Consider the following 25,148-nt stretch of genomic DNA (forward strand, 5'->3'; position numbering starts at 1 on the left):
GTACAGTTCACACAGCATACATTTAAGCAGTCCAGGGAAGAAAGTTTCTTGTCCAAATGAGTAGCCTTGTCACAGTGAAGGCAAATTCCATAACAAGTTTCTTCAATGCCCACCAACCTCTCTGAAGTAATTGGTTCTGCCAGAAGCAGACATGTCTCACTATTGAGAAAAGTATAAGTTCTTAAAATATTTTAAATGCCATCTTCTGTAGGTCTTTGAAAGGTTTGAAGAGAGTCTGTCTAACTAAAATATATCTCTACATATCTAGAAAACCTAAGTAACATGACTATAATTTTGACTATTATAAATGATTATATATTAATCTTTTATTTTAAATTATATATTACATTTTCTGACAAGGAGAGCCTTTTTTCTTTCTAAAGGCAGAGAGCCATTTTTAGGACCAACTCCAGGGTCCTGTCTGTTGGCTCTACCCCATCCAACATAGCAAAGCCATGTTCACCAACTTTGTGAGCCATGCTTACTGTCCCAGCTCCAAGGATACAACAGGTCTATGCTGCCATCAAGCAGTTTGTAGCACTCTGCTCACGAACCCCATTTAAATGCAAGACCTCCCAACAGAATCAGAGTTGTCTGTCCATCTGTGCTGACAGCATAAACCAGGAAGCTGGCTCTTCTTTATTGATTTTTATTGAGCTCTACATTTTTCTTTGCTCCCCTCCCTGCTCCTAAAGAAGTCAAGGAATTTTGGCTGCCAATGCTCAGTCAAGAAGTCTTCTTTTAAAAGAGCTGCATCTCTGCTCGCTGTCAGCAAACAGAGCCTATCTATTAAAAAGATGCAGCTCCAAGAAGCTCTGTTTGACTCCTGTATTTGTGTGTCTAAAAGCCCTCTCTCTCTCTCTCTCTCTCTCTCTCTCTCTCTCTCTCTCTCTCTCTCTCTTTAGTTCTTATGTAGATCCATACCCCACATTGGGTGCCACTTTGTAACTGGAGACTGTTTTTTCATTCCTGGTTACCTAGACCCAAATAATCACACAGAAACTATATTAATTACAACACCACCTGGTCTGTTGCTTAGGCATATTCCTGGCTAATCTTATTACTTAAATCAACCAATTGCTATTAAACCATGTATGACCATGAGGCTGTGGCATACTAGTAACTTTCCAGCATTCTGGCACATCTCTCTCCTTTGGTGGCTGAATGGCACCTTCCTGACCCTGTTATAAAAATTTTGGTGAGATGGAAAGGAGGTATAGGAGAAATCTCACCTTAGCCAAGTAACAAAAACATATATTCAACTCCACTTAGAACCCTATTTATAAGGATCTATGTCATATCCTTTGTAAACTGATATATATATATATATATATATGTCATAAATACAATTAGAGATAGGTGGGGAGAGACAGACATACAGACACATGCACACATACACATGTACATGAGAGAACTTGTTAAACAGTAAATAATCCATATTCTTATCTGGTATAGAAACTCCTCCAATTGTTTCAAATTGTTTATTATTTGCCCATAGAAATACGGTTGGTTGTCAGTTCCTACAAAGATAAAAAACAAAATATTTGTTAGAATCATTCAAACACTCAAATTTAATATTCATTTACAGGTAAGTTTCAGTATCTTGAGTCCTTATTTTATTTACTATGTATACAACTCCTCAAAAGTTCCAATTACAAGTCTCCTTCAAAAAAACTTTTTTTACCCTACCCAGTCTTTTAAATTTCCAATTCTTTCATTAATTCACTTTTTTTTGGTTCAGTTTCTAAACACATTCTGATCCTTTTGTCATTGCAATACATGGAATAAATTGATCAATCTCTTATTAAAACACATAAAGAAATCTGTCCTATATTAAAGAATGTTAGAATAAAACTTGAGCATGCCTTTTATGTTCACAGAGGCCTATTGAATGTCTTCAGTCAAATATTTTACATCAAAACAATCATTTTCCCAAAGATATTAAATGTAAGTTCATGGAGTGAATAGCATTTTGACTAGTCTTTATGAATCTATAAAATCCTGAAATCCTTTGTGGTTTTGCTACTTTCACATCAAAACGCTAAATATTTAGTCATCAGAAATAATGTTTAGTAAGAAACAAATGAAAAACAAGAAAGAGGGTGAACATTAGCAAAATTATTGTAGAATAATAATAAGTACTAGAACAGTTCACAAGAAACAAGACAAGGGAGATTGTTTGAAAGGAATATAAAATAAAAACTCCATACATAGAGAAATATATCAAAATACCCTCAATCTTGTAGTGATGTTATATACTTATTTATAGCATTCAAGATGATGAGGCACATGGACATCTGGGTGTTCTTGGACACCCAGTTAAACCAGAAAAGTCAGGGACATTCTCCTCAAAAAGGTTTTTTTTAAATAAATGTTAAGTATAATAATGTAGGGTCTAAAACATATTTTTTATTTCCAGTATACTAATTCTTTTCATGGAGTAGTCATATCTTACATATGTAAAGATTGTGGTTCAAAGACAATTGCAAGTGAAGTTTCTTCTAACACATCTGATGATAAAAGCAAGGCAAAGTCTAAGTCTTGGGATATAGTTGGTATTCTAAGGAGAAGTTGATACATGGGTTAATGAAGTACTAAATCTGACTTTCTGAATTTCCCTCATATGGCCTGCATCTTCATCTCAGTGCTATGGTAAATATATAAAAGAGGAAGGAGAATGAAACATGAAGCCAGATCAGATGTGCTTTCTAGTCCCGGTGGTGCAAACCTTTAATCCAATTACTCAGACATAAGGGGACCCATGAAATTGAGGCTAGCCTGGTCTACAGAATGAGTTACAGAACATTCAGAGATATAGAGAAAAACCTCTCTCATAAAACAAAAAAAAAATTAAAAGCAAAGCCAAGAAATAGAGAGAAGAGATAGATAGATAGATAGATAGATAGATAGATAGATAGATAGATAGATAGATAGATAGATAGATAGATAGATAGGCAGGCAGGCAGACAGACAGACCAATGGATGGACAGATGAATGGATGGATGGATGGACAAACAGACAGCAGACAAGACACAGAAGACTGGTGCTCAACTTACTTTCTCCTCCTTTCCTCAATCTGTGGTGGTAACAGGTAACACCTGGGCTGATGCTCATATTTGCTCTTGTTCTACATTACACAATCAATCTTTCCAGAGAACATATTCTCATACAAGTCAAACATAAATATCTTAATGGGTTTCCAAATTTTGTAGAGCTGACAATAAAGATTAATAAGCAAAACTGTTGGGAGGCAGCCCTCTGTCACCAGAAGCCTGATAGTAGAAGGAGGGACATTCCTAAAATGCACTGGGATTGATTATGCAACTCTATTTTTCCCTCAATTAAAGAGACTGAATACACTATAGATGGCCAATATGTAATCACATACTTGAAATGATGAGAAACCTATTCCTTTACTGTGAACCAAATACAGTTATTTTCAAAATTGTAGCTGTTTGGTCATTAAGCTGAAATTAGATCTTATATATTCATTCTACTGAAATGATATACTTTAAATGGCAGAGATTGTACTTGAACAAATTTTATTACAGTCTAAAGTTAGATTTTAACTTTAAATCAGTTTAGATTTTAATAATATTCTAAGTTATTTTAATTGGTTAAATTGCTTCAAACATTGACAGGTAACTAAAGACCTAATACTAATTCCTTATTGCCCAGGCTATGCAATTAAACAAAAGCAAGCATTATTGAAAAAAAGAACTGAAATACCTTTATACCAACAGCTGAATATTTTCACTGTCATCTGAGATATTGTCTCCCAGTGATTCAGGGGTAAATATATCTGATCCTGTTAGAAAATATATGTATTATTTAATTAAGTCATGAAGAAATTATTTATATATATAATTATTTTTATAAAATTTTGTAAAAAACATTGAAAATAATGAGTTTTCAAATGATTGCTCCATTTAAATATAACATGGAGCTGGATAATTTGTTCCCTAAGTTATTTCTAATCATCTAAATATTCAGTAGTTCACTTACACAGGCAGTAGATGGCACTGTGTTCAAGATACAGACATACACACACATCTCAAAGATTCATTCATAAATACAGCCATCCAACCTAAGTGAACAAACCTTAAGAAATAAAAGTTTCAATCATGATAACAAGGGATGTCTTCACATTGAACACTAATATACAACTAAAATTAACCTAAGTGTTAAACATTTGCTTTACAAAAATAACTAGTAATTTATTTATATATGGGATACTCTTTCTCATATGTGGAAAACAATCATCCACTATCAGAACTGTCCTCATTCAATATTGATTATAATATGTGAAGTCTTCCTATATTAATCTTCTCTTTACCTAAAGAAAAGATCTGGATTCTTTTTAACCTGATTGCTTCCTTAATCAAAACATCTCCTAGAAGTAAATACCTTTTCAATGTCTCTCCTTCTTACTCTCAAACTAGCAGTAATGTTTGAAATCACACATGAAGAGGCTGGCCATTCTCTTTATTTGATAACAGAATTATTAGTACTTAGATGTATTGCCATGAGATAAGGAATTGTGTAGATATCTTATGATTGTTTGTACTGAATACATATCTGCTTTGGCAATTAAATGGTAAGTTTAGTCAGACACAGGACACAAACTATGAGAATATGACATATCTGCGGTAAGAAAATGAGATGATTCTTTTAATATTAGGATTTGTCTAGAAATACGCTAAAATATCAGGAAAACCACTATTAGTTTAGTTCTTCCAGAGGGCAGGTGACAAACAAGAACTGTACATACAACTAGCCAAAATCTTTGCACTAATAGAAAATTCACCAATGATACTTGGGGAAGGAGCAAAAGAAATGAGAACTGGTGTGGAACAATGGTCTGTATTCTGTCAGTTGTATTTTAAATAAATGCTGGTTGGCCAGTAGCCAGGCAGGAAGTAGAGGTGGGTCAATAAGAACAGGAGAATTCTGGGAAGAAGGAAACACATTCCTTGGCAGTCCTGACCCAATCACAGAAAAACCATGATGTGACTGCCTCACTGAATAAGCCTGACTGAGCCACATGACTAACATAGACAAGAATAATGGGCTAATGTAAGTTATAAGAGTTACTAAGAAGCCTGAGCTAGTGGGCCAATCAGTTTATAACTAATGTAGACCTCTGTGTAATTTCTTTGGGACTTAATGACTGCAGGGACATGGCTGAACAGGAAACTTCAGTCAACAGAGAACATTGTAAATGTTTCAAGTACGCTGAAATAAATTTCCATAGACACCAATACTGCAAGATTTACCTGCATGCATTGACTCCTCCTGATTTGCCAGTGATTCTTCATATGCAAGAACAACTGTCTTTCCAATCACAGACTGTGTGGCATTGAAAACGATAATTAATAATTTCTGTATTTCATACAGTATAAAATTAATGATGTAAAATATTTCACTTATTACCTTTGAGGCACGATGCTTTTTAAAGGAGTCTAAAACATGAAAGAGACAGAGAAACAGTAATATTTTATCACAACATTGACCACATAAGCAGAATCTGTGTGCGACTAAATGCTCATGGGTAGTTTTAGAAATGGTAATTTAAATTTTGAGAATGTTAGATTTTGTTTTTGCTTATTTTGTTTTGGTCCAATTAGATAAATATGTTTGGGATCGAGTTGAAAAAGTAAAATCATGAAGTTAAAATAAAACATTTCCAAAATAAGACATACTCTAAAAGTTTAGTAAGCATTTTTATGAGGTATGTGAACTTAAAAATGAAATTACTGCAAATGAACTTCTGAAATATGATTGTCAGTGCTTTAAAATGACTATTCATGGAAAAATTACAAAATCTTTACAAGCTACATATGAACATTAAAGACATTTACTTTAAGACACAATTTTGACACATTGTGATATATCATAAATGAGTTAAACATATCTTTCTCTCCAAAGATATTGTATTTTGTGATCAACAAAGCATTTTCACACAAGCAATAATGTCATTGGGAAATTTGCTGTCATTACAGAGGACATGAGATTGAATCCAAATTCAAATTACTATATATTCCATCTACTGGTTTATTCCTGCCATGAATTGTCATTATTGTCTTATAAAATTTAGTTCCTATTCTTCCTTTCTTTGCTTCTTCCTTGATTTTTATTTTTATGCTCAAGAAAAGAGGATGTATTCTCTCTCTTGATGTGATCCCACCACCACTAACAATCAAAAGCCCTCTCTATGTTTACCTAAAAATAAGAACAATATGGATACACAGAAGAGACACGATTGCCTGAGAAAATATTGTAAAAAATGCATAGCTTTTAGCAACCTGAGCATATTGTTTTTATGATTGATCCCGAATTTCTATAACTTTGAGAAAGAATAGTTTTTATGTTGTCTGCTTCAATATTTCTTTGCCTCGTGCCATGTATGGAATCTGTCCTGTACTTCTTCAGATCATGTCTGGTGATGACTTCCTGAACTTCTATAAGTAAAACTATTAATTATCTTTGTTCAAACCTTATATTTTACCTGATAACACATAACCCTGTACCATTAGTTCACTTGTATAACTGACCCTGTAGTGTTTATGGTTATCTAAAGTAAAGTAAGTCTACCATTGTATGATACAGCTCATCATACATGAACGATGTTTTGCAACAGTGAGATGGTGATAAAAAGTGGGAAATGTTTTTCTTACTTCTCAAGCCAGTTTTGTTACACGCAAACAATGTTTTTCTTTTTGATCCATATTCTAAACCCTTTACATCCTAGCTTCCATACTCTGTGCATTAAGATCTTTATCCTTTTTTCTTTATTTCCTCACTTTTTCTGCATTTAATATTACTCATTCTCTGTACTCATTTTTTCCTTATTTCCCCTTTCATGTAAGAATGGCATGAACTGGTATTTGCAATAAAACTCCTTTAGTGAGAGTCTCAGCTTTACATGTTGTTAAACACTGGTAAGAGTTACAATTGTTGCCATTTATCTTACACTTTTTATGGTTATCCACTGAAAGAAAAGCTCTTTGGCTACGAGATTTCATCAGTTTTCATGCCATAAACCAACATTCTGTCAAATAACATTTTTAAAGAACAAAAATGTTACCTTTCATTGTTTCTTTTGCTTCATTTTTGTCTCTCTGACCTCCAGGCCCATGTATGTTACTGATATATTTAGCAGGAGCACACTTCAAAGAACTCAGCTAAAATTCATAGAAAATAAAGCAATTAATATTTTCTTACTCATTTTAAGATACATGATTTTCCCAATTTAAAAGAAACTACACATAAAACAAAAAGAATATGTCTAAAAACACAATTATTTTGATACAAAACCTTATACATGCTTTCTAGGTTAAATCTATCTCTCACCATTTTGTAAAACAAAAATAGAAGAGACATAATCATAGATAAACTGCTTACTTGTAGATATTTTATAAAAGAAGTTAACCTTATGCTATCTAACTCTTACATTCCATATTTAAAATGAGTATCCCTTTTTTAAATGACTTCTCTTTAAACCTCCAGAAAAAATAAAACTTGTTGCATGATTAATGACAACATTAACTGGGGTTTAACATGAATTTTAGAAAAACAAAGCAGTCAGCTGCTGGCTCTTACCTTTACCTCAGACTGAATTGGAGATCCTGCCTCCAGGAATCTCAGAATCAAACTGAGACTGAGAGCTTTCTCCTCCTGTTTTATATTCTTCTCTAGCACTAGGATTAAGGGGGTGTATCACTACCACCAGGTTTGCCACACTAGGTAAGATAGTGTGGCTATTGGGATTAAAGATGTGTGTCACCACTGCCTGGTCTTTAAGGTTGACCAGTAAGGCTGTTTTACTCTCTGAACTTTAGGCAAGGATTTTTTTTTAATTAAAACACAAATAAAATGTTACTACAAAAACTATTTCTAACCCCAGACTTTTCTATTTCCCCTTATGGCACTCAAAACATAACTATGCTTTCACGAGAAATATGTGTTTCCCCCTCTCTGGAATATTTCCCAAATATTTATTTTTTTATTAAAACCCTCAATTTCAAAACAGTAATTCTAGATGTAACAAGCATATGGTTTTTAAACATAGAAGAAAAAAATATAAAGGAAGTCCAGGGATGAACTCTAGAGTGAGGCAGAAATTATGATTCAGGTTTCTAGAAGGTGGAAGATGGGACAAAGAGATTTTAATTATCGGATAAGGAGAATAATAACACATAGAGAGGACAGAGTGCTAAATAAGACTATGGATCCTTGAAAATCATCAGGAAAAACGGTATTTTATATTTACATAAAAGCATATGTGATATATGTGTGCACATATATAAATAAATTAAAAGAAGTTATACCACTGTAGGAGATGCTACTTCCCTAAAAGCCATAGGCTGGCTAAGGAAATCTTCAGCTCCAGGCAAGGAACACTTGTCTTTATTTTGTTGAACAGTGAATTCCAAGAGACCCCCCACCCCCGCCAAAGAAATACAGGTTCTTCAGGTTGCTCTTGGTCTCTTTCATGAATTTGGAGACAAGACTGTTACTAGAGACACCATACACATTAGATATGGAACTTGAAAAAATTCTGGCAGGGACTGCTTGGAATGCTTTTCCATGAGAACTGTTTCATTGCAATTAAACACACTATGCAAGATCCTAGAAGAGAAAAGCAACCAAAAGCTTTTCCTAGTTGCAGAGCATTAGAACCATAACAGTTGCTGGTGGAGCAAGAGATCAGGGGGATGCAATAGCAGTACTTTCTTCTTAGTGGTAATCAATAGCCGTCTAGATTAACTTAAAGCCTACTCTGTGTGAAAAAGACTAAATGTACTCAATAGATAATGTATATTATATATACAGTGTATGTATCTGCAAATTTACATATGTAAAAATAATAAAACAATAAAAGGTCATGAATTTGAGAGCAGAGAGGGACATATACATAAGTTGCTGGAATGGAGAGAAGACAGGCTGAAAGTAATGGAAGCAGAATACTCATACATGAAATTTTTAAAAATTAAACTAAAAATATTTAAATTTGCCAGAGGGTGGTGGTGCACACCTTTAACCGCAGCACTCAGGAGGTCGAGGCAGGCAGAGCTCATTGATTTCAAGGCCATAGTGGTATACAGAGCAAGTTCTTGGATAGCCAACACTACACAGAGAAATCCTCTCTTGAAAAAAATAATAAATTGTGAGCTTGATTTGGAGCATGCCAAATAAAGCATACTACCTCACCCTGGGTGACGTTTGCTACGTAGAAATTTTTCATCATCAAATAAAAGTTTTCAATTCTAGAAGAGAAACTTCATGTGACTCTATATTTAGGTCTTTATAACTACTAATATTATGTAAGAAAAAAGGTACATTCTCATATAAAAGCTAAAACAAATTTTCTATCAATCTATAAACACATAATAATAATTCTTTTTCCTAATATGTCATATAAAATGGTACTTCATGGTTGAAGAAAAAATCCATTATGCAAAAGCTTTCATTGCTCGTCCAGATGATTTTGAACTAGTCCTTTTCAAATACTATTCAAATGTTTGTAATTTTGTATTCAGTATTCACATCAGGAAGGAGAAATATGACTAAAATCTTGATTAGTGCTTTTTTTTAAACCAGTTTCAAACAGCTAACAGATGATTGGGAATTAGAGCATACTATAAAACAGCTCTGAATGCTGAAGTTGGGCCGGCAACTGTGCAATAGAACACTTTTGATATGTACTTTACAACCTGGGCTCAAGATATAAACCCACAAGAGGCACTAAATAATAAAAAATAAAAATAAAGCCTACAGCTGCTATGAAAGACTATCAATGCTAAGGTGAATAGTTTTGCTAAAATGACATGAGATATCCTAGCTGGAGATATTTCTAAAGGCAGTTATCAATCTTCCATAAAGATTCTGTGTCCCCTGGTGGGAATCTGTTCTTCATTGTAATTCTGAAGCATTATCTTATTAGTATGGTTCATAAGTCATAGTAAGTGACATTTAATCAAATATTATTTGCCATAATTAAAATCTCCTCTTCTATGGAAATTGTATTCCTAATACAAATCTCTTAAATTGTACATTTTACACCTTTCCCTTTTACTTCAGAATAGTTCCTTGATCTTTGTTGTTTATCAAACTAAAAAAAACTATCCAATTAGTCACGGGTCACAATCTTAGGGAAAAGTCTTTTTCTCACCAATTGACTATTGTCTGTTGTTGTCAACAGAATGGCAAGAGGTAGACCACTTCAGAATTTCAAGAGAAAATACCATGGAAACACATTTCTGTACAAACATATTAAGTTCAAGAAGGAAAATTTTACCTTGTCATTAAAATCATCATCATCCTCATTTGATTTGGGCAAGGTGAACACAGAAGTAGGATCACTGGGGTTCCTACAGAGCAAATGCATAATAAAAATAGATAAATGCACGTTAAATAAAAAAGGTTGGAAATTTGTTACTTTAATCCAAAAGAAAGCCTGCTTAAAAACTTAAGTTGTTTAAATAAAACATGGAAGTCATGATGTTCTATTATGAGGACAACTATGAAAAAAATAATTAATTTCTGTTTATCTAAAAATGGTAAAAGAATTTCCCTCAAACATCTTAAATGTCTTAAATCTAATTTTAAGAATTAAATAGATATGTGAATAAATAGATGGATGATAGATAGATAGATAAATACATAGATACATAGATGACAGAGAGATAGAAGCCCAAATGTCTATATAGTCAATGTGACTGTCTTTCCCAAAGAGAACAGAACAAAAAACAATGTAAAATACTTTTATTTCAACACAAAATTTGACTTTTTAAACTAATCTGACCTAGGTTTTAGGGCTACATGGGCTTCTGTCAACTTATGCTAATGAGTAAGGGGACGCATGGGAATCCAAGGCAGACTGATATTCAAGTAATTGAAGAACTATTCTGAATAACTGTGCAATTAGAAAAACCAGTGTTATAATTGGAAAAACGTTGAACATTTATTATGTTAGTTCCAAGGAATAACTAGCATTAACAATAAAATATTCGGGTTACTACAGAGTAAGAATACTGAACAATGATTTATTCACCAACACATTCCAAATTTAGAAAACATGGTTTTTATCGTAATAGGAATCTTACTTGGCCAATGAATTTTCTTCAGAATTCTTGTATTCTATTTAAGAAAAAGAAATGCATTTTAAGTAGAACCAAAAAAATCTAAAAATACCAAAAACATATGACTCTAAAGGTTTATTAGAAAATATTCCTTTCATACCATGTCTAAAACATAGCCTATGGTGGATGCTAATTCTATTGCCAATTGAGTAATTAATATATAAAAAAAGCTGCTTCCTGTTTTTTATTTACTAGGCCCAAAGGAGGAACACTAAATTTTTCAATAATTTGCCATAAGATGCAATATCCAATGGCATGTATGGTAACTCACTTCTAGGAGACTGACTTAAATGGAATCTTGAGCTTTCAGTGCTGAACAGACAGTAGAATATATGTGCAGTGCGACATTAGCAACATTCTAAGTGAGTTTCTTTATTATGTTACTACAGAAAGAATTATATCAAATATTTGATGCAAATTTCTGTTTATGATAAGAAATATTATCTTAAGGAAGGTCAACCTATTAACATTGTACTTCAAAGCATGATAAACATGGAGCTAGACCAAGACCAAGCAAAGACATTTCAGGTACAAAGCAAGCTCTATACAAGTCAATATCTTCCAGGAATGATGTTAAAAAATTATTTCAATGACAGCTATTTCTGTTTCCGTGTTCTTATATCTGGTGCAACATAGCCTTAGATTTGTCTGATATCAGTCTTGAGCTGGGCTGAATAAAGAGACTTTTAAGCGTAAAAGAACTTACAACTAGCAGGAATCTTCTAGGGAAATCTTTTTGACATGTCCTTTATATATGTATTCAGATCCCAAGCCATCCAAAGCCATCCTTCCCTTTTCCACCCTCCCATCAACCTCTCACTACCCAACCTCCCAACACCAGCCTTTATATTACCCAGGAGATCTCTTTTATTTCCCCATTTCCTAGGGAAATCCATGTATCCCTCTATGTGCCCTCTTTAGCTGTGAAACAAAGGATAGCCTGGCTACAATCCACAGCTCCAGAGAACCTACGTAACAAATAGGACATGCACTTTTAAAATAAACAACCTCCTGAGATTGTTAGACATGATATCAAACATGAAGAAAATGGGCTAAACAGTAATGTTAGTACAGAGGGTAATTTCTTTCAACCTTATTCTTTAAGTGGAAAATTGCTAGAAAAATAAAGTTTTTTCCAAAATATTTTATGCTTTTGATCAGGAACAAGAGGCAGAAAGGAGCTAAGAGAGAAAGTGATGGCTGCAGAGTTTGCTTTAAAGGTATGAGTTTCTAGGTTCAATCCATAGCCTCAAAAATTATTGATTTTAATAAAGAAAGCTGCATACCCCAAACCTCAACAACTGAGAAATTATGGCAACTTAGATCAAGAGTTCAAAGCCAATCTCAACTACACAGTAAGATGGATGCCATATAAGATAGTTGAAATAATGCCTCAATATAGACAAAAAAAATATTCATTGAAATTACTATAAGAGACAACTTTAATTTGAAATAACTAAAAATTAGGGCAACAGAATATGAGTATTATTGCCTAAATTAAAATATTGAAAATATGGGAAGCAGTTTCAATTGTACATGCTTATAAAACAAATTTTAAAAGTGCTAGTATATTTTGGCACTGATCTAATCGTGATTTTAATATTCACTTAACATTTTCATAAGCCTTACCTAGACTGCCATCTTTATTTTTAATATGTAACTTTTCCTCGTAGTCCATAAGAATTTTCCGACTACTGTCATATGAAAAGAGAAAAATGCAAAATTACTATTTTAAAATTGATATGAAAAACATTTTATATTATGTTGCATTTTCTAGAATTTGTAGACAATATCAAAGGAATTATCGTATTCAAGTAAAACCCAATGAATTCTTTCCTTTTACAGTTTTGCATTCAGTTATTGTATCTATCCAGAAAATATGAAATCTTTTTCTAATTTCAGTTCTGTTGCTGTGGTAAAATCATCTTGCAAAAGGGAATTAGGGAAAGAAGGACTTACTTTTGCCCACCATGATATATCATTATTGCAGGAAGGTCGAGACAGCAGGAACCTGAAGCAGGCAGTTGCATCATGCTCACCATCAAGAACATAAAGAAATGAATGCCCTGCATGCTCCTCACATACTCTTTCCTTATCTGAGTCAGGACACCTGCCTAGGGGATGCTGCTACTCAGAGTAGGCTGGATCTTCCCACATTTATCAAGAATCAAGACAGTTACCTTCTGACCATTTTACAGGTCAGTCTGAAGGATCACTCACTGACACTCCTCTTCCAGGTGACTCTAAACTGTATCACTTGATGATTAGAATTAACCACCACCAGCCCTAAATTTCAATGCTAGCCACTCTAATTTTATGGCTTATAATTTAAGAAACAAATGAGCTATTTAACAACTTGAAAATAAAACTTTTTAATGTGTATTTATTTTCATTAAATAAAATGATGATTGTGCACTACCAAACTCTTAATGACTCAAACCTGAAAACTGAGTTTCTAAAACCTCACTTAGTTACTATTAGTCCTCCTCTGTACAATTAAGCTCTGAACCTGAAGATCCCTGTTAGAATGATGAATTGTCCTGTTTGATACATGGATTCCAATGAAGCATAATGTGAATGAGTTCTTTTAAACACAGACTAAGACTGACACCTACTCAGAGAAGGATGCTGTCGGCACACATCTTATAGCACTTAGAAAAGGATGCTGCACAGAATGCAAAGGGATCTGTTGGCCAAATTCTGGCAGTAATGAATAAAGACTTGTGATGTTCCCTGCAACGTGACTTGAACTATCATGACAGCTTACCATGATCCCATGTCATATTGTCTACCAGATAAATTCTTCACAGTTATCAAACCATGAAGGTCTATGATTAAAATAAAAGGTGGGCTCCATATAAGGTTCTGAATAAATGAGAATGGTCTAATCACCAACAAAGAGTGTAGCACAAACTAAAAGTCCAGAAGGCAAAGAAAACCAATGTAACTTTGGGACTAACCATTCAATTAAAATATTGTAACTTTTCAACTTAAGTGTGCACTGTGAACTGCCTTCAGTCATCAGAGAACTGATTCAACAAAGGCAGCCTGGATAGCAAGGTCAACCCCTACTGGTCTCTGGGACAATGTGAATACAACACTGCAGCAACAGAATCAGTAGAAATAAAAGAGGGACTAGAATGCCCTCTTTTTGCTCCACTTCTTTCCTGGCACGTAGGAAACCCTGAAACTTCATCTTCTTCAAGATTCAAAGAGTAATATATAGAAAAAAAGCCCACCAGAGAAATAGACTCTGTTCAGGAGAACCACGCTAATTAGAAAATCAAGTATCTGACACTATATACATATACATATATAAATACATGTATAAATATAACTTATAGAGTTGTAGTTGGATGAAATGGGAAAGTGTTATAGTCCACAATTTTTAAGGTCCAGTTCTACACAGAAATGTAGTTCAGTGACAGAATTGCCCAGCATAAATGGGCTACTTGGTTCAATCTACAGCATTACCAAACCAAGTCATGGGACAAAGAAAGCCTTCTAATGCATTTTGCATATTGGCTAGGCACTGCTATTCCAAGACAACATAGAGTAAGAAATGACATATTATGTAATGGAATATAAAGACTTTGTGATTTTACTACAAACTGTGTAGTAATTTGTACTACAAGTTAGTATTTACTAGCATTCTAATGCAAACACCTACCCTTTACTTGTGCCTTCAATAGCATAACGTAATGCAGTCCATCCGAATATATCTTTAAAGGAAAAGTCAATTCCTTCTTTCAGAAGGAGACTGACCATATCTTTTGCATCCCATCTTATGGCATATAAGAGTGTGTTTCTGAAATACCACAGAAATAGCTTTATTATTAGGAACTTCAATTAAAACTGTTAATACTTTGTTATATTTTACAAATTTGGTATCTTGTTTGCTTTTGTAATTTTCCTTTTTACACACATACATTTTATGGTTACAGGGATTCATCTCTGTACACTGTGTCCAAAGACAAAAGAAGAAAATGGATGAGAAGCCTCTGGTACTGTTTCACATATTCTCAGTAGAATTCTTAGACTCATCACTTTTGATAGAATGTAACACTATAAAAGTTATTCTTCTTAAGTAGATAAGGATGTAAATTAAGCAGGTTCCATTTTCTCTAGTTTAGTGTAACATAACCAACAAGATAATTGAAAACTCTTTTCGTTATTTAAGCAACTATAGCATTATAAAATATTCTGTTCATAATAAAACTCATTGTAGCTACAGTTGGTAATGATAATATCATGTGCTGTGCACTGCCTGAAGTGCTCCATAAATGATCTCATGAACACTTCTCCATGGAATTATCCTCCTTTTCATATTTGGTGATATCTAACACTAGCAGATTACATACCTAGCGAGTAGATATCTGACTTGTAATGAAGTCAGGTATGAATCTGCATCTCCTTCACAGCACCAATACACAATCTACACCAATGACTTAGCTTCATGTCATTTTCCTAATAAAATGAATTTGCTTTCCTTTTCTGGTACTATGGAAATATAAACATATCAATACCAGTTGTACAGGGAAAAAGAGGGTGGAGTTGAGCGGCATCCTGCAATAATAACTCTTAATCATCAAAAGGTAATCTGACCTCATTATTCTTCAAAATCATACATTAGAGTCATACATTAGACTGTGATTGTCAACTTTTTTGATTATTAATATGGTATTTTACAGGGCAACCATACAAGAACAAGGAAAAATACTGCAAAATGATTGAATTCTGGTGTGAATAAAAGTTAATAAAGAAAGTTCAAAATTCTTAAAAATATTAGTAAAACCAAACTAAAACCCCATTTATCTACCATAATATCAGCTGTTCAGCCAAAAACTCACATAACAATCATTAATCAATATAATAAAGGTATATGAAACTTTTGAGAAATGATTTGTGTTACATTCTTCAACTCGTTGCTGTTCTTACCTAATTAGACTGATGACTTCACATAAATTTGGTATTTCTTTGTGTGATTGTTATTTCAGTATGCCACTCAATTTTTTAAAAAAAATTTAGACAACAGTACCTTTTCATCTCATCAAATACATGTATATTTGCTCCCTTCTTTACTAAAAATTTCGCCATCTCTATTTTGTTTTCCTTGAGAGCCAGTAAAAGTGGTGTAAAGCCATCCTGTAAAACAATTAAAAATCATTGCAATAGTTAACTTAATTGAGTCTTAATGAATCCCTGCGAATATAAATGCTTGCTAGAGTGAATAAGCTAAGCAGCTTTCTCCCTTCCTGTCCACTGCACGTTCTTCCTCCTTGAAATGTCCTTCATCTATCTACCTATGTGTGACACATGAACTCCACTCATCCCCTTCCAAAGATGATTTTAAAACTGTGTTCTACAAGCATTTCTTTCTACTATGGCATTTAATATATGAAAACGTGTATTTGATTTCCACGCCTCTAAAACTTTCTTAAGGGCAGATGCCGTACCTGGGCATCAGTAGCTACACCCTCTAGCACATAGTAACAAAAGATTTGGGTGTGAATTAGCTGTACTTTTATATCCAGATCAATATTTTAAAATGAGGTAGACTTGTACCTCACCTGTACAGACACTGAGCACCAAAACATGCTCAAAGCCAACTGAAAACTTTTAAATTACATTTATTAACTTATTGTATAGGTTAGCATACATTCATAGGTGAGCATACATTCATAGGAAAACCAAACACACCTTTGGAGATCAGAGCTCTTGTAATTTGAAGTTACAAGTATTACAACCTTAAAGCACACACACATATATGCACAGAGAAATAAGACAAGCATACTATGGAAACAAACACACATACACACATAGACATGAAAGCATAGTGTGGTTACATTATTTTAACAGACAAAGTTTTTTTAGGAACCCATGTCAGCTGACCAACTTAAAAATCCTGGTGTAGGCTGGTGGTAGAAACCAGGGAAGAACACTAGTGTTCCCATTAAGGACCAGATTAGTAGACACTACAAGAAGGAACAGAAATATAAGGACGCAACACCTATACAGTTTTTGAGTGAAAGGAAAAAGGGAAAATGTATCCTTTGTAGAGAGTCCCAGTGTGAGACAAATAGCAAACAGCTAATGAAGCAGGAAGGGGGAGCGGGGGAAGGGATACAGGAATGGGAATGGGAGCACAGCACCCAGAAACCATGGGCATCGGGTGCTTGTTTAAGGTATGTATGATGTAAGACAGCCCCAATTTAAAAGGATTTTTATAAAAGACAACCTAAGGGCATTTGGAGATCAGGCCTCATATTGTAAGTTTCCATTTTTACAAGTCTATTCTGAGTCTCTGGACTCAAAAATCTACCACAGTGAGTCCACTGTGATAAGACTCTCTTGAGTTACAAAACAGAGGGGTGTGAGAACTCCATGGTAGGACACCTTGTCTCGTGGAACATGGTGAGGACTGCCTCGCCTGGCTCGCTGCTAGTCACGTCAGTGGTCTGGCGCAGGAGGCATCTTCAATGGCTGACTGACAAAGGAATGGGCACCATGAACGGTACTTAGTACTTGATAAAAGGGGAACTCACCCAGATGAAACCAATTTTGGCCTGGTAGAAACCAAGGACAAGAAGGGTGTCTTTCAAAATCTTTCAACACGTAGCCCTGGGCCAGTGGGAAAAAACAGTCCCCCTCCCCCCAGGACCTCCAGATGTAATTTTTTTTTGGCCCGGGTATGTCTCTCCACCAACGAGGTAATCCAAATTTCACCAAATCAAATCGAATTTTAAAAAAAGCCCAGTTTTAATGGATGACAGAGCTCTTGGGAGGCCCTCGGGGAAAACACGGGGGAAGGGGAAGGACAACCTGAGAGACCACATGTTCCTTCTCTGGGGGGCAGTTTAAATAGCCTGTGGGGGTGGTCTTGACCCTCTCTGGGGAGCAGTCACCATTTGTCAGGCTTTCTTGGAGGTGGAGTTTAGACTGTGGCAACTCCCAGGGGAGGGGGCTTGAAATGGAACTTTCCACTCAAGCTTTTAGAAATGAATGTCAGGAGCTGGGCTGACACTTTCAACCAAACATTCCAGACATTTTTGATAAGGATGTTAGGGGTTGAGGTAACACTCCCAACCAAACATTCCAGACTGTTTTAGATAAGGATGATAGAAGCTGAGGTGATGCTTCCTACTAAACAATTTGCATTCTGTTTTCTCCTAACGTTAATGAAATGAATCATTAGTTGCTTAAGAGTATCAAAGTAAAATCATTCAGTTCATTTTCAACACTGTCCTTAACTTACAGTTTTGCAGTGATTACAAATGTTAGAATATGATACCCAGGCTTTATAAACTGACTAAGTCACATTGATATTGTGTAACAGCTCAATTGTCAAGGTTGTGATTTGCTACTCTTTGTTGTAGGGACAAAAACCTTGTAATTACTAGTTTGGAATCTGTTGACCTGAATATTAATAATACATAGAATTCTTAGAAGTCTAGCTTCTTATTATTTTCAAGATCTTTTAGAAGTAACAAATGATTTTTTTCTTAAAGCAAAAGGGGTTATTGTATAAGAAAATCACTGTGATTGTTATTCTACTTCCTTCCAAAACATAAAAATAGCAAAAGAGGAAAGTGGGGCTAAGATAATTGGGATACAACTGCACTCTTCTGGAGTTCCTTTGGATTTGAGCATCCACACATTCTAGGAACTGTTTCAGAATTTCAAGGACACAATTTTGCAAATATTTTGTCCACAACTAATTAGATTTAAAGATTTAAACTCTGTATAGAAACCTCTACATGTAATATAAATGTCCAGACTTCTCCTGAGGTCATAGGTACATGCAATAAATAGGAACTTTCCTCATTTCTAATCCATATGGCTAATTACCTTCACCATTTGTTCATATCACTGAGAAGATAAAGGTCTCAGTCACTGAAAACTTCTTTGTTCCCCTAGATGGGGACATTCAAGGAACAAGCAGCCGGAATCACATTTCACTTCAATATGCAAAAATGCAAATTTCATTTCCGCCTTCTCCCAATCTAGGTGCACCACAGTAGATTTGAGAACAGAGGTTAGGTGTTGACCTAAGTGTTAGTCATTTCTTTCAAAAAAAAAAAAAAAGGAAAATGCACCAGTAAACTCTTTGATCATTTCTCTGCTTTTCCACATAACTACCAGGTACTCACTACCTGTCTGAGGTCCTCAAAGTGCTCCTCAGATTGAACAACAGGCATGTTTGTAACTCACTAACTTCAGCAAACTAAGACTGACTACTCCTCAAACAGGAGGCACAATAACAATGCACATACTTGTAGAGGGCCGCAACCACATTCTCCATTACAAGATGGTGCTGTCATCTGGCCTCATCACCTGGTGAACAAGATAATGCGCATGTGCTTGGTAACTTTCCACTGCTGCGTCCCTGCCTATTCCCGAGGCGTCATCTGGGTTGATGGGCAGCGGACCAATCCAAGAGTGACACGTCCGAAGCGAGGATTGTTTCCTATATAAGGGATTGGTTCCCCTCATTCTGGGTCTCCGCTTTGTAAGCTTATGCTCTCTCTCTCAAGACGCATTAAAGCTTTTCTGCAGAAGGATCCTAAGTGTGCCGCATCATTCTTGCTGGCAAGACGGTAGCGCGGGACACATACTAAAATAATTCTGTTAGTTTTGATTTTGTTTTTTGAGTTTTTTTGGTGGTGGTTTTGCTTTTTGTGAAGGGCATCACGAAGTTGAATAAATAGGAAGGTGGTTGGGTGGGGATATATGAGGAGTTTCAGGAGGAGAAAGAATGTGATCAAAATAAATGAAAAATGTTCATTAAAACCATAAGTTGAAAATAGTAATAATTTTTCATATATTTCTTCAGTTGCCTAACTTCCAGGTGGGTCTTCTTATTTCTGATAAGGTTCTGGTTCTATATTCTTCAATTCAGGCTTAACATAGAAAAATACATCATTTGATAGTGTTTGTAAACAGCAAGAAAATTTAAAATTTGTTAAAAAGTCTCCTGTTTAACTTGAGTTTTAAAATAGTTTCATTAGCAAGGGAAATTTTGTTCTCCAATTATGTTACCTCACACAAGTTAGAGACAAATTTTAGTGAAAAGAAAGCATTAAAAGACAAGCTTTACCTTGAACAAATATAGCAAGCATAGTATTTTCACAAATACTAGCCCTGGATATTCTATATTTTGACACTTCTTTCAAAGCATCCCTATTTGATGCCATACTTTTAAACAGTGAAGCTATGTCAAAGTATTTCCATTCAAGTAACCCTTGAATTCTTAACTTACAGAGTTAATCCTACTTTTATTACCATTAACACACATTATTTCAGATTATTTGGAGAATACAATTCCATGAACTATACCTTGTTCTTTTGCTCCAGGTCTGCACTATACTCAAGTAAGTTTTTAGCCAGCATCTGATTGCCTTCAGACACAGCATAGTGGAGAGAAGTATTGCCATTTTTGTCCATATGGTTTGGGTTAGCACCATGCTTCAGCAATGTATACACACATCCATATGTCCAGTTTTGTACAGCCTAGGGATTATATCAAGAAACAGATGGCTAGTTCAAAGAATTCAATATAAACATCATATAAATTTCACCGCATATTGACATGTTCATGGAGAATGTTTGTTTATAATCATTTAACCCAAGTCTATTTTATGCTTGATTTGGATAGCTATACATACCTTCATCAGAGGTGTGATGGAGTTTATGTCAACGGCATCAATGTCACAATTATTTCTCAGTAGAACCCTTACGACTTCTACCTTGCCATAGGCACAAGCAAAATGCAGCGCAGTCCTATGGGAATGAGGAATTTTAAATAAAATTCTAGAACACTATCTTAAAAATAACAATTACTCATGTAATCATAAAATACTCAATGGCTCATAATTCTTAAACATTGAGTGGTATATGATTCTTCCACCTTCTGAATAGTTAAGTCCTTCTGAAGAATAAAATGGAAATATTGTTGTTGGTATCTTTTGTGTGGTTTTGGAAACTGAGCACATGGCCTCTTTTCATGTTTAGAAATTAATCTACTATTGAGTATTATCCCCTACCAGAAAAAAGTTGAATAGTAAAAGCATGGCCTTAGATTAAATCACTATAGGTTTTTTATTATAACTTAAACCTTGCTACAAACTACTTAGGATTACTATGAATCAAATCTCTCACCAGTAAAGCAAAGATCAAAAGTAGTACTTATCTCACAGAACACCATGATGCATCAATGGGAATTATAAAATAATGAAAAATACCTAGAATAGCTCCCTGCACTTGACAACTCAATCTAAGGTTATCACTATTAACTCTATTCAACAAACAAGATTTCAAGTACATAAAACTATATGATAATATTTTTTGATATGTTTAAATACTAATAATTACAAGGATTCTAAATTGCACTTAAAGTCTCTAAATTTGCTAAGAGGGGCAAAGCGACAAGGTTATAAGAATAGTACAATATGACCAGACAGTGGTAATGCACACCTTTAATCCAAGCACTTGGGAGGCATAGGCAGGCAGATCTCTGTGAGTTCGAGGTTAGCGTTGTCTATAAGAGCTTGTCCCAGGTCAGCCTGGTCTACACAAAGAAAACCCCGTCTCGGAAAACAAAATAAAACAAAACAAAATGAAAAAAAAAAAAAGAACACTGCAATATGAATGCTACATAATAGCTATCAGTGATGAAAAATTACTTGATAAGTTTGTGATTTATCAAGTTAAATTTGTAGGTGGGATTGGACAACTGGACTAGTGACCTCCAGCTGGTGTGCAAGTCATGAGGCAGTGCTGAAGATCCAGAGACAGAACAAGAGAGGCCATCTGCTCCTCCTGGCTCCCTTACGCTGATCTTTGAACATAACAGAAACCATATCACATCCTCTACGCAAGCCCCTCCCTTTTGCTCATAGGTACTATTACCTTTGCTTGAAGTCTCTGTCATGTACACTGTGTTTCCCAAGACGTATCATTTTCTGCAGTCTCTTGACATCGCCCTCACTTGCAGCCTGGTGGATCTTTTTGAGAGGTTTGTATCTGGGTTTACTTGGGAGAGAAATACTTTTCATGTCACATAAAAAGTCCAACAGGTTTTTTCGTGGGACATCGCAGAATCCCAAAGGTGTCTTTTCCTTAATTCCCTGAACCATGTTCCCCATGACTAAAGCTACTGGTCTCAGTCGCCTGTGCCTGCCTGACCCTTCGGATTTTCCCAAGGACTTGTCTTTACACCCACTAATTCCCAAACTCAGTATCAGCTTATGGAAAATCAAGAGAGTCCCAGAAGGTCTCGCACCAAGGTTGTAGAGTGGGGGAAATGGCTTCTAACACCCCCAGAAACCGTTGATCTACTCCAGGTTGCCAAGCAACACTGGCAGACATTCCTGTGCGCATGAGCAAGAGAGAGCCTCCTGCTCTGCTAACATTCCTGGAGTTTAAGGGCATTCATTGTGCACGTACAGGTCGCTTCTGGCCATCTCTCCAGGAAAACAAATCTGTGTTCCTGTAAATATCCGTGTCAGTCTCAATGGAGACAGTGCTCCTTTTCAGCTTCCTTCTGCGACCCTTGCTGCAACCCTTACTCCCCTCCCCCACCTTTCTCCCCTCTTCTTTCCTCCTCCTTCTCCTTCCCTCTTCTCTCCCTTGTTTACTCATATAAACTTAAGCTCTTGTGTCTTCCTCTTCCATTCTCACTAGCCCCCCCCATTTGAACACCATCATTCTCTTCCTGAAGCTGCTAGATTTTGAAGCAGAGGATCCCCACCAGCAAACAAACAAACAAACAAAAACATGCAGCCCCCATCTCCTACATAAAATCTCTTCAATGCACCCCTGGTAAGTATATCCTAGCTCAGGGGATTTCTACCTTATTTCTTTCTCTCTGAGCCCCCTTTCACTCCCTGTTTCCCACAAGAGTCCAGATTACATCTGTCTCTTCTTCCTGCGGACCTTCACCCACGCCATACAATCTTGTCTTTCACTCCACAAAATGCGAGAAAGCAGAATGTGATCAAGCACATGTTAATCACAGTGCTCAGGAGGCTGAAGCAGGAGGATTTTGAGTTTTGAGGTCAGCTTGAGTAAATTAAGGTTCAAATAAAAAAAATAGTACAAGAAACATTGGAAAGGAAATGATGAATTTTTTGGTGTTAAAACAGTAGATAATTTATTACTTTCATTTCATTTCCTCTAGTGCTTTTTAAAGAGTCTAAAATATGTATTTCATAATAACAAGTAAATTTATGGTAAATAAATAACAAAAATGTAGTATATAAATGATAATAATACATATGTAATATTATATAACTAGTAACCAATAAATATGAGATCATTTCATTGTCAAATTGAAATAAATTATTTAAGTTTTTCAAGCTGTTGCAGTAGGAAAAATAAATTTCATCAAAGTAGAAGAGGTCATTTAATGTTTGTGTTTATAATAGAGTATTCAGGTTGCATATTCTTCTGAGAAATTTAGCAGGCACTTTTCCTACTCAGGAGCTGCTTACTCAGTCTCCTCATTGCCACCTTCATGTCTATGTTCCTCAGTGTGTAAATGGCAGGGTTCAGGATGGGTGTAATCATGAAGTCTAAAATGGCAAGAAACTTATCCACTGGTATTGTAGGAAATGGCCATACGTACACAAAAATACATGGTCCAAAGAATAAAACAACAACAGAGATGTGAGCAGAAAGCGTAGAGAGGGCTTTAGACAAACTGCCCAAGGATTGTTTCCATACAGTGAATAGTATGAAGATGTAGGAGAGAATCAGTAAGAAGAAAGTAGTGACTAAAATTAATCCACTCTCAGCAGTAACCAAGAACTCCATCCTGTAGGTGTCTATGCAGGCCAGTTTGATGAACCTAGGAAGGTCACAGTAAAAGCTGTCTATCTCGTTAGAACTGCAAAAAGGCAAGTGGATGACAAAAGCTAATTGAGTCACTGAATGAATGAGACCAATAATCCAGGCACCAATCAGAAGCAAAATGCACTTCCGTGGGCTCATGATGGTCAGGTAGTGGAGGGGCTTGCATATGGCCACATATCTGTCCCAGGCCATGACCACCAGCAACACCATCTCACATCCCCCCAGGACATGAAGAACAAACATCTGAAAGATGCAGTCCTGGAATGAAATGATATTATGACTGGAATACAGATCAGAAATCAATTTAGGGACAGTTGAGGTTGAAAAACAAAAGTCAACAAATGATTAGAATCCACTTATGAGTGAATACATACCGTGTTCCTCTTTTTGGGTCTGGCTTACCTCACTCAGTAAAGTGTTTTCTATTTCCATCCATTTGCATGCAAAATTCAAGATGTCATTGTTTTTTACCGCTGAGTAAAACTCTAGTTTCCTCTGCATATACTGGATTTTGGGGATCCAGTCTGTTTGGATTCTCACCTTCCTGGACCTGGAGGGAGGGGGAAGAGCTTGAACTTCCCACAGGGCAGGAAACCCTGACTGCCCTTAGGGACGAAGAGGGAGGAGGAGAGGGAGTGGGGGGAGTGGGAGGGTGTTGGGAGGTGGGGCGGAAATGGAAACTTTTATAATTTAATAAAATTACTTTCAAAAAAAAGTCAACAAATGAAAGATTAGCTAAAAGGAAGTACATGGGTGAATGTAAATGGGGGTCAAGGATAACTGTCAGCACAACTGAGAAATTTCCTAGAAAAATAAATGCATATGATATTGTAGAAAATGCAAAGAGGAAGTATTGTGTTGGCCTGTAGATTGATAATCCCAGGAATATAAACTCAGACACTTCAGAGTAATTTGCTTCATTCATTGGATCTTTCTTGAGTTATCTATAGTACCCAAAACAAAACAGGCAAAGCAGTTACCAGAATTAGTAGAATTGTCCCCTAGCAGTAGAATGTTTTATCTGTGATCTAATTACAATAAAATGTTGTACATTAAGCAGTATACTTTAAAACAAATAACGATTGAAAGAAACATGCTTAAATGGCTTCAAAATATGTATTAATATAAATAATTCTTCAGAATCATCCGTAT

At 35.4% G+C, this 25,148-nt stretch overlaps 2 protein-coding genes across 3 annotated transcripts; both read right to left on the minus strand.

Annotated features, from left to right (window-relative positions):
- Positions 1–1,467: 1,467 nt before the first annotated feature.
- LOC148120625 (uncharacterized) lies at positions 1,468–22,469 on the minus strand. 2 transcript variants are annotated; one of them, XM_087911184.1, is made up of 13 exons: positions 22,053–22,469; positions 20,810–20,924; positions 20,481–20,654; positions 16,183–16,289; positions 14,815–14,952; positions 12,774–12,838; positions 11,109–11,142; positions 10,301–10,373; positions 7,088–7,184; positions 5,434–5,462; positions 5,277–5,349; positions 3,730–3,808; positions 1,468–1,520 (listed from the first exon to the last, which is right to left on the minus strand). In XM_087911184.1, the coding sequence occupies exons 1-12, from the start codon at positions 22,286–22,288 to the stop codon at positions 3,732–3,734; spliced, it is 1,218 nt and encodes a 405-aa protein (XP_087767310.1). In that variant the 5' UTR covers positions 22,289–22,469; the 3' UTR covers positions 1,468–1,520; positions 3,730–3,731. The 2 variants fall into 2 exon arrangements, with proteins under 2 accessions (XP_087767310.1, XP_087767311.1); XM_087911185.1 differs by lacking the exon at positions 20,481–20,654.
- A 1,131-nt stretch (positions 22,470–23,600) lies between these two features.
- On the minus strand, positions 23,601–24,921 carry LOC125408557 (olfactory receptor 4F6-like). The gene is made up of 2 exons (XM_087911429.1): positions 24,725–24,921; positions 23,601–24,342 (listed from the first exon to the last, which is right to left on the minus strand). Exons 1-2 carry the CDS (start codon positions 24,919–24,921, stop codon positions 23,601–23,603), a joined length of 939 nt encoding a protein of 312 aa, XP_087767555.1.
- Positions 24,922–25,148: the final 227 nt, after the last annotated feature.

This window comes from Myodes glareolus, chromosome 10 (assembly GCF_982192425.1).
Source record: "Myodes glareolus chromosome 10, mMyoGla1.1, whole genome shotgun sequence".
Lineage (NCBI taxonomy): Eukaryota > Metazoa > Chordata > Mammalia > Rodentia > Cricetidae > Myodes > Myodes glareolus.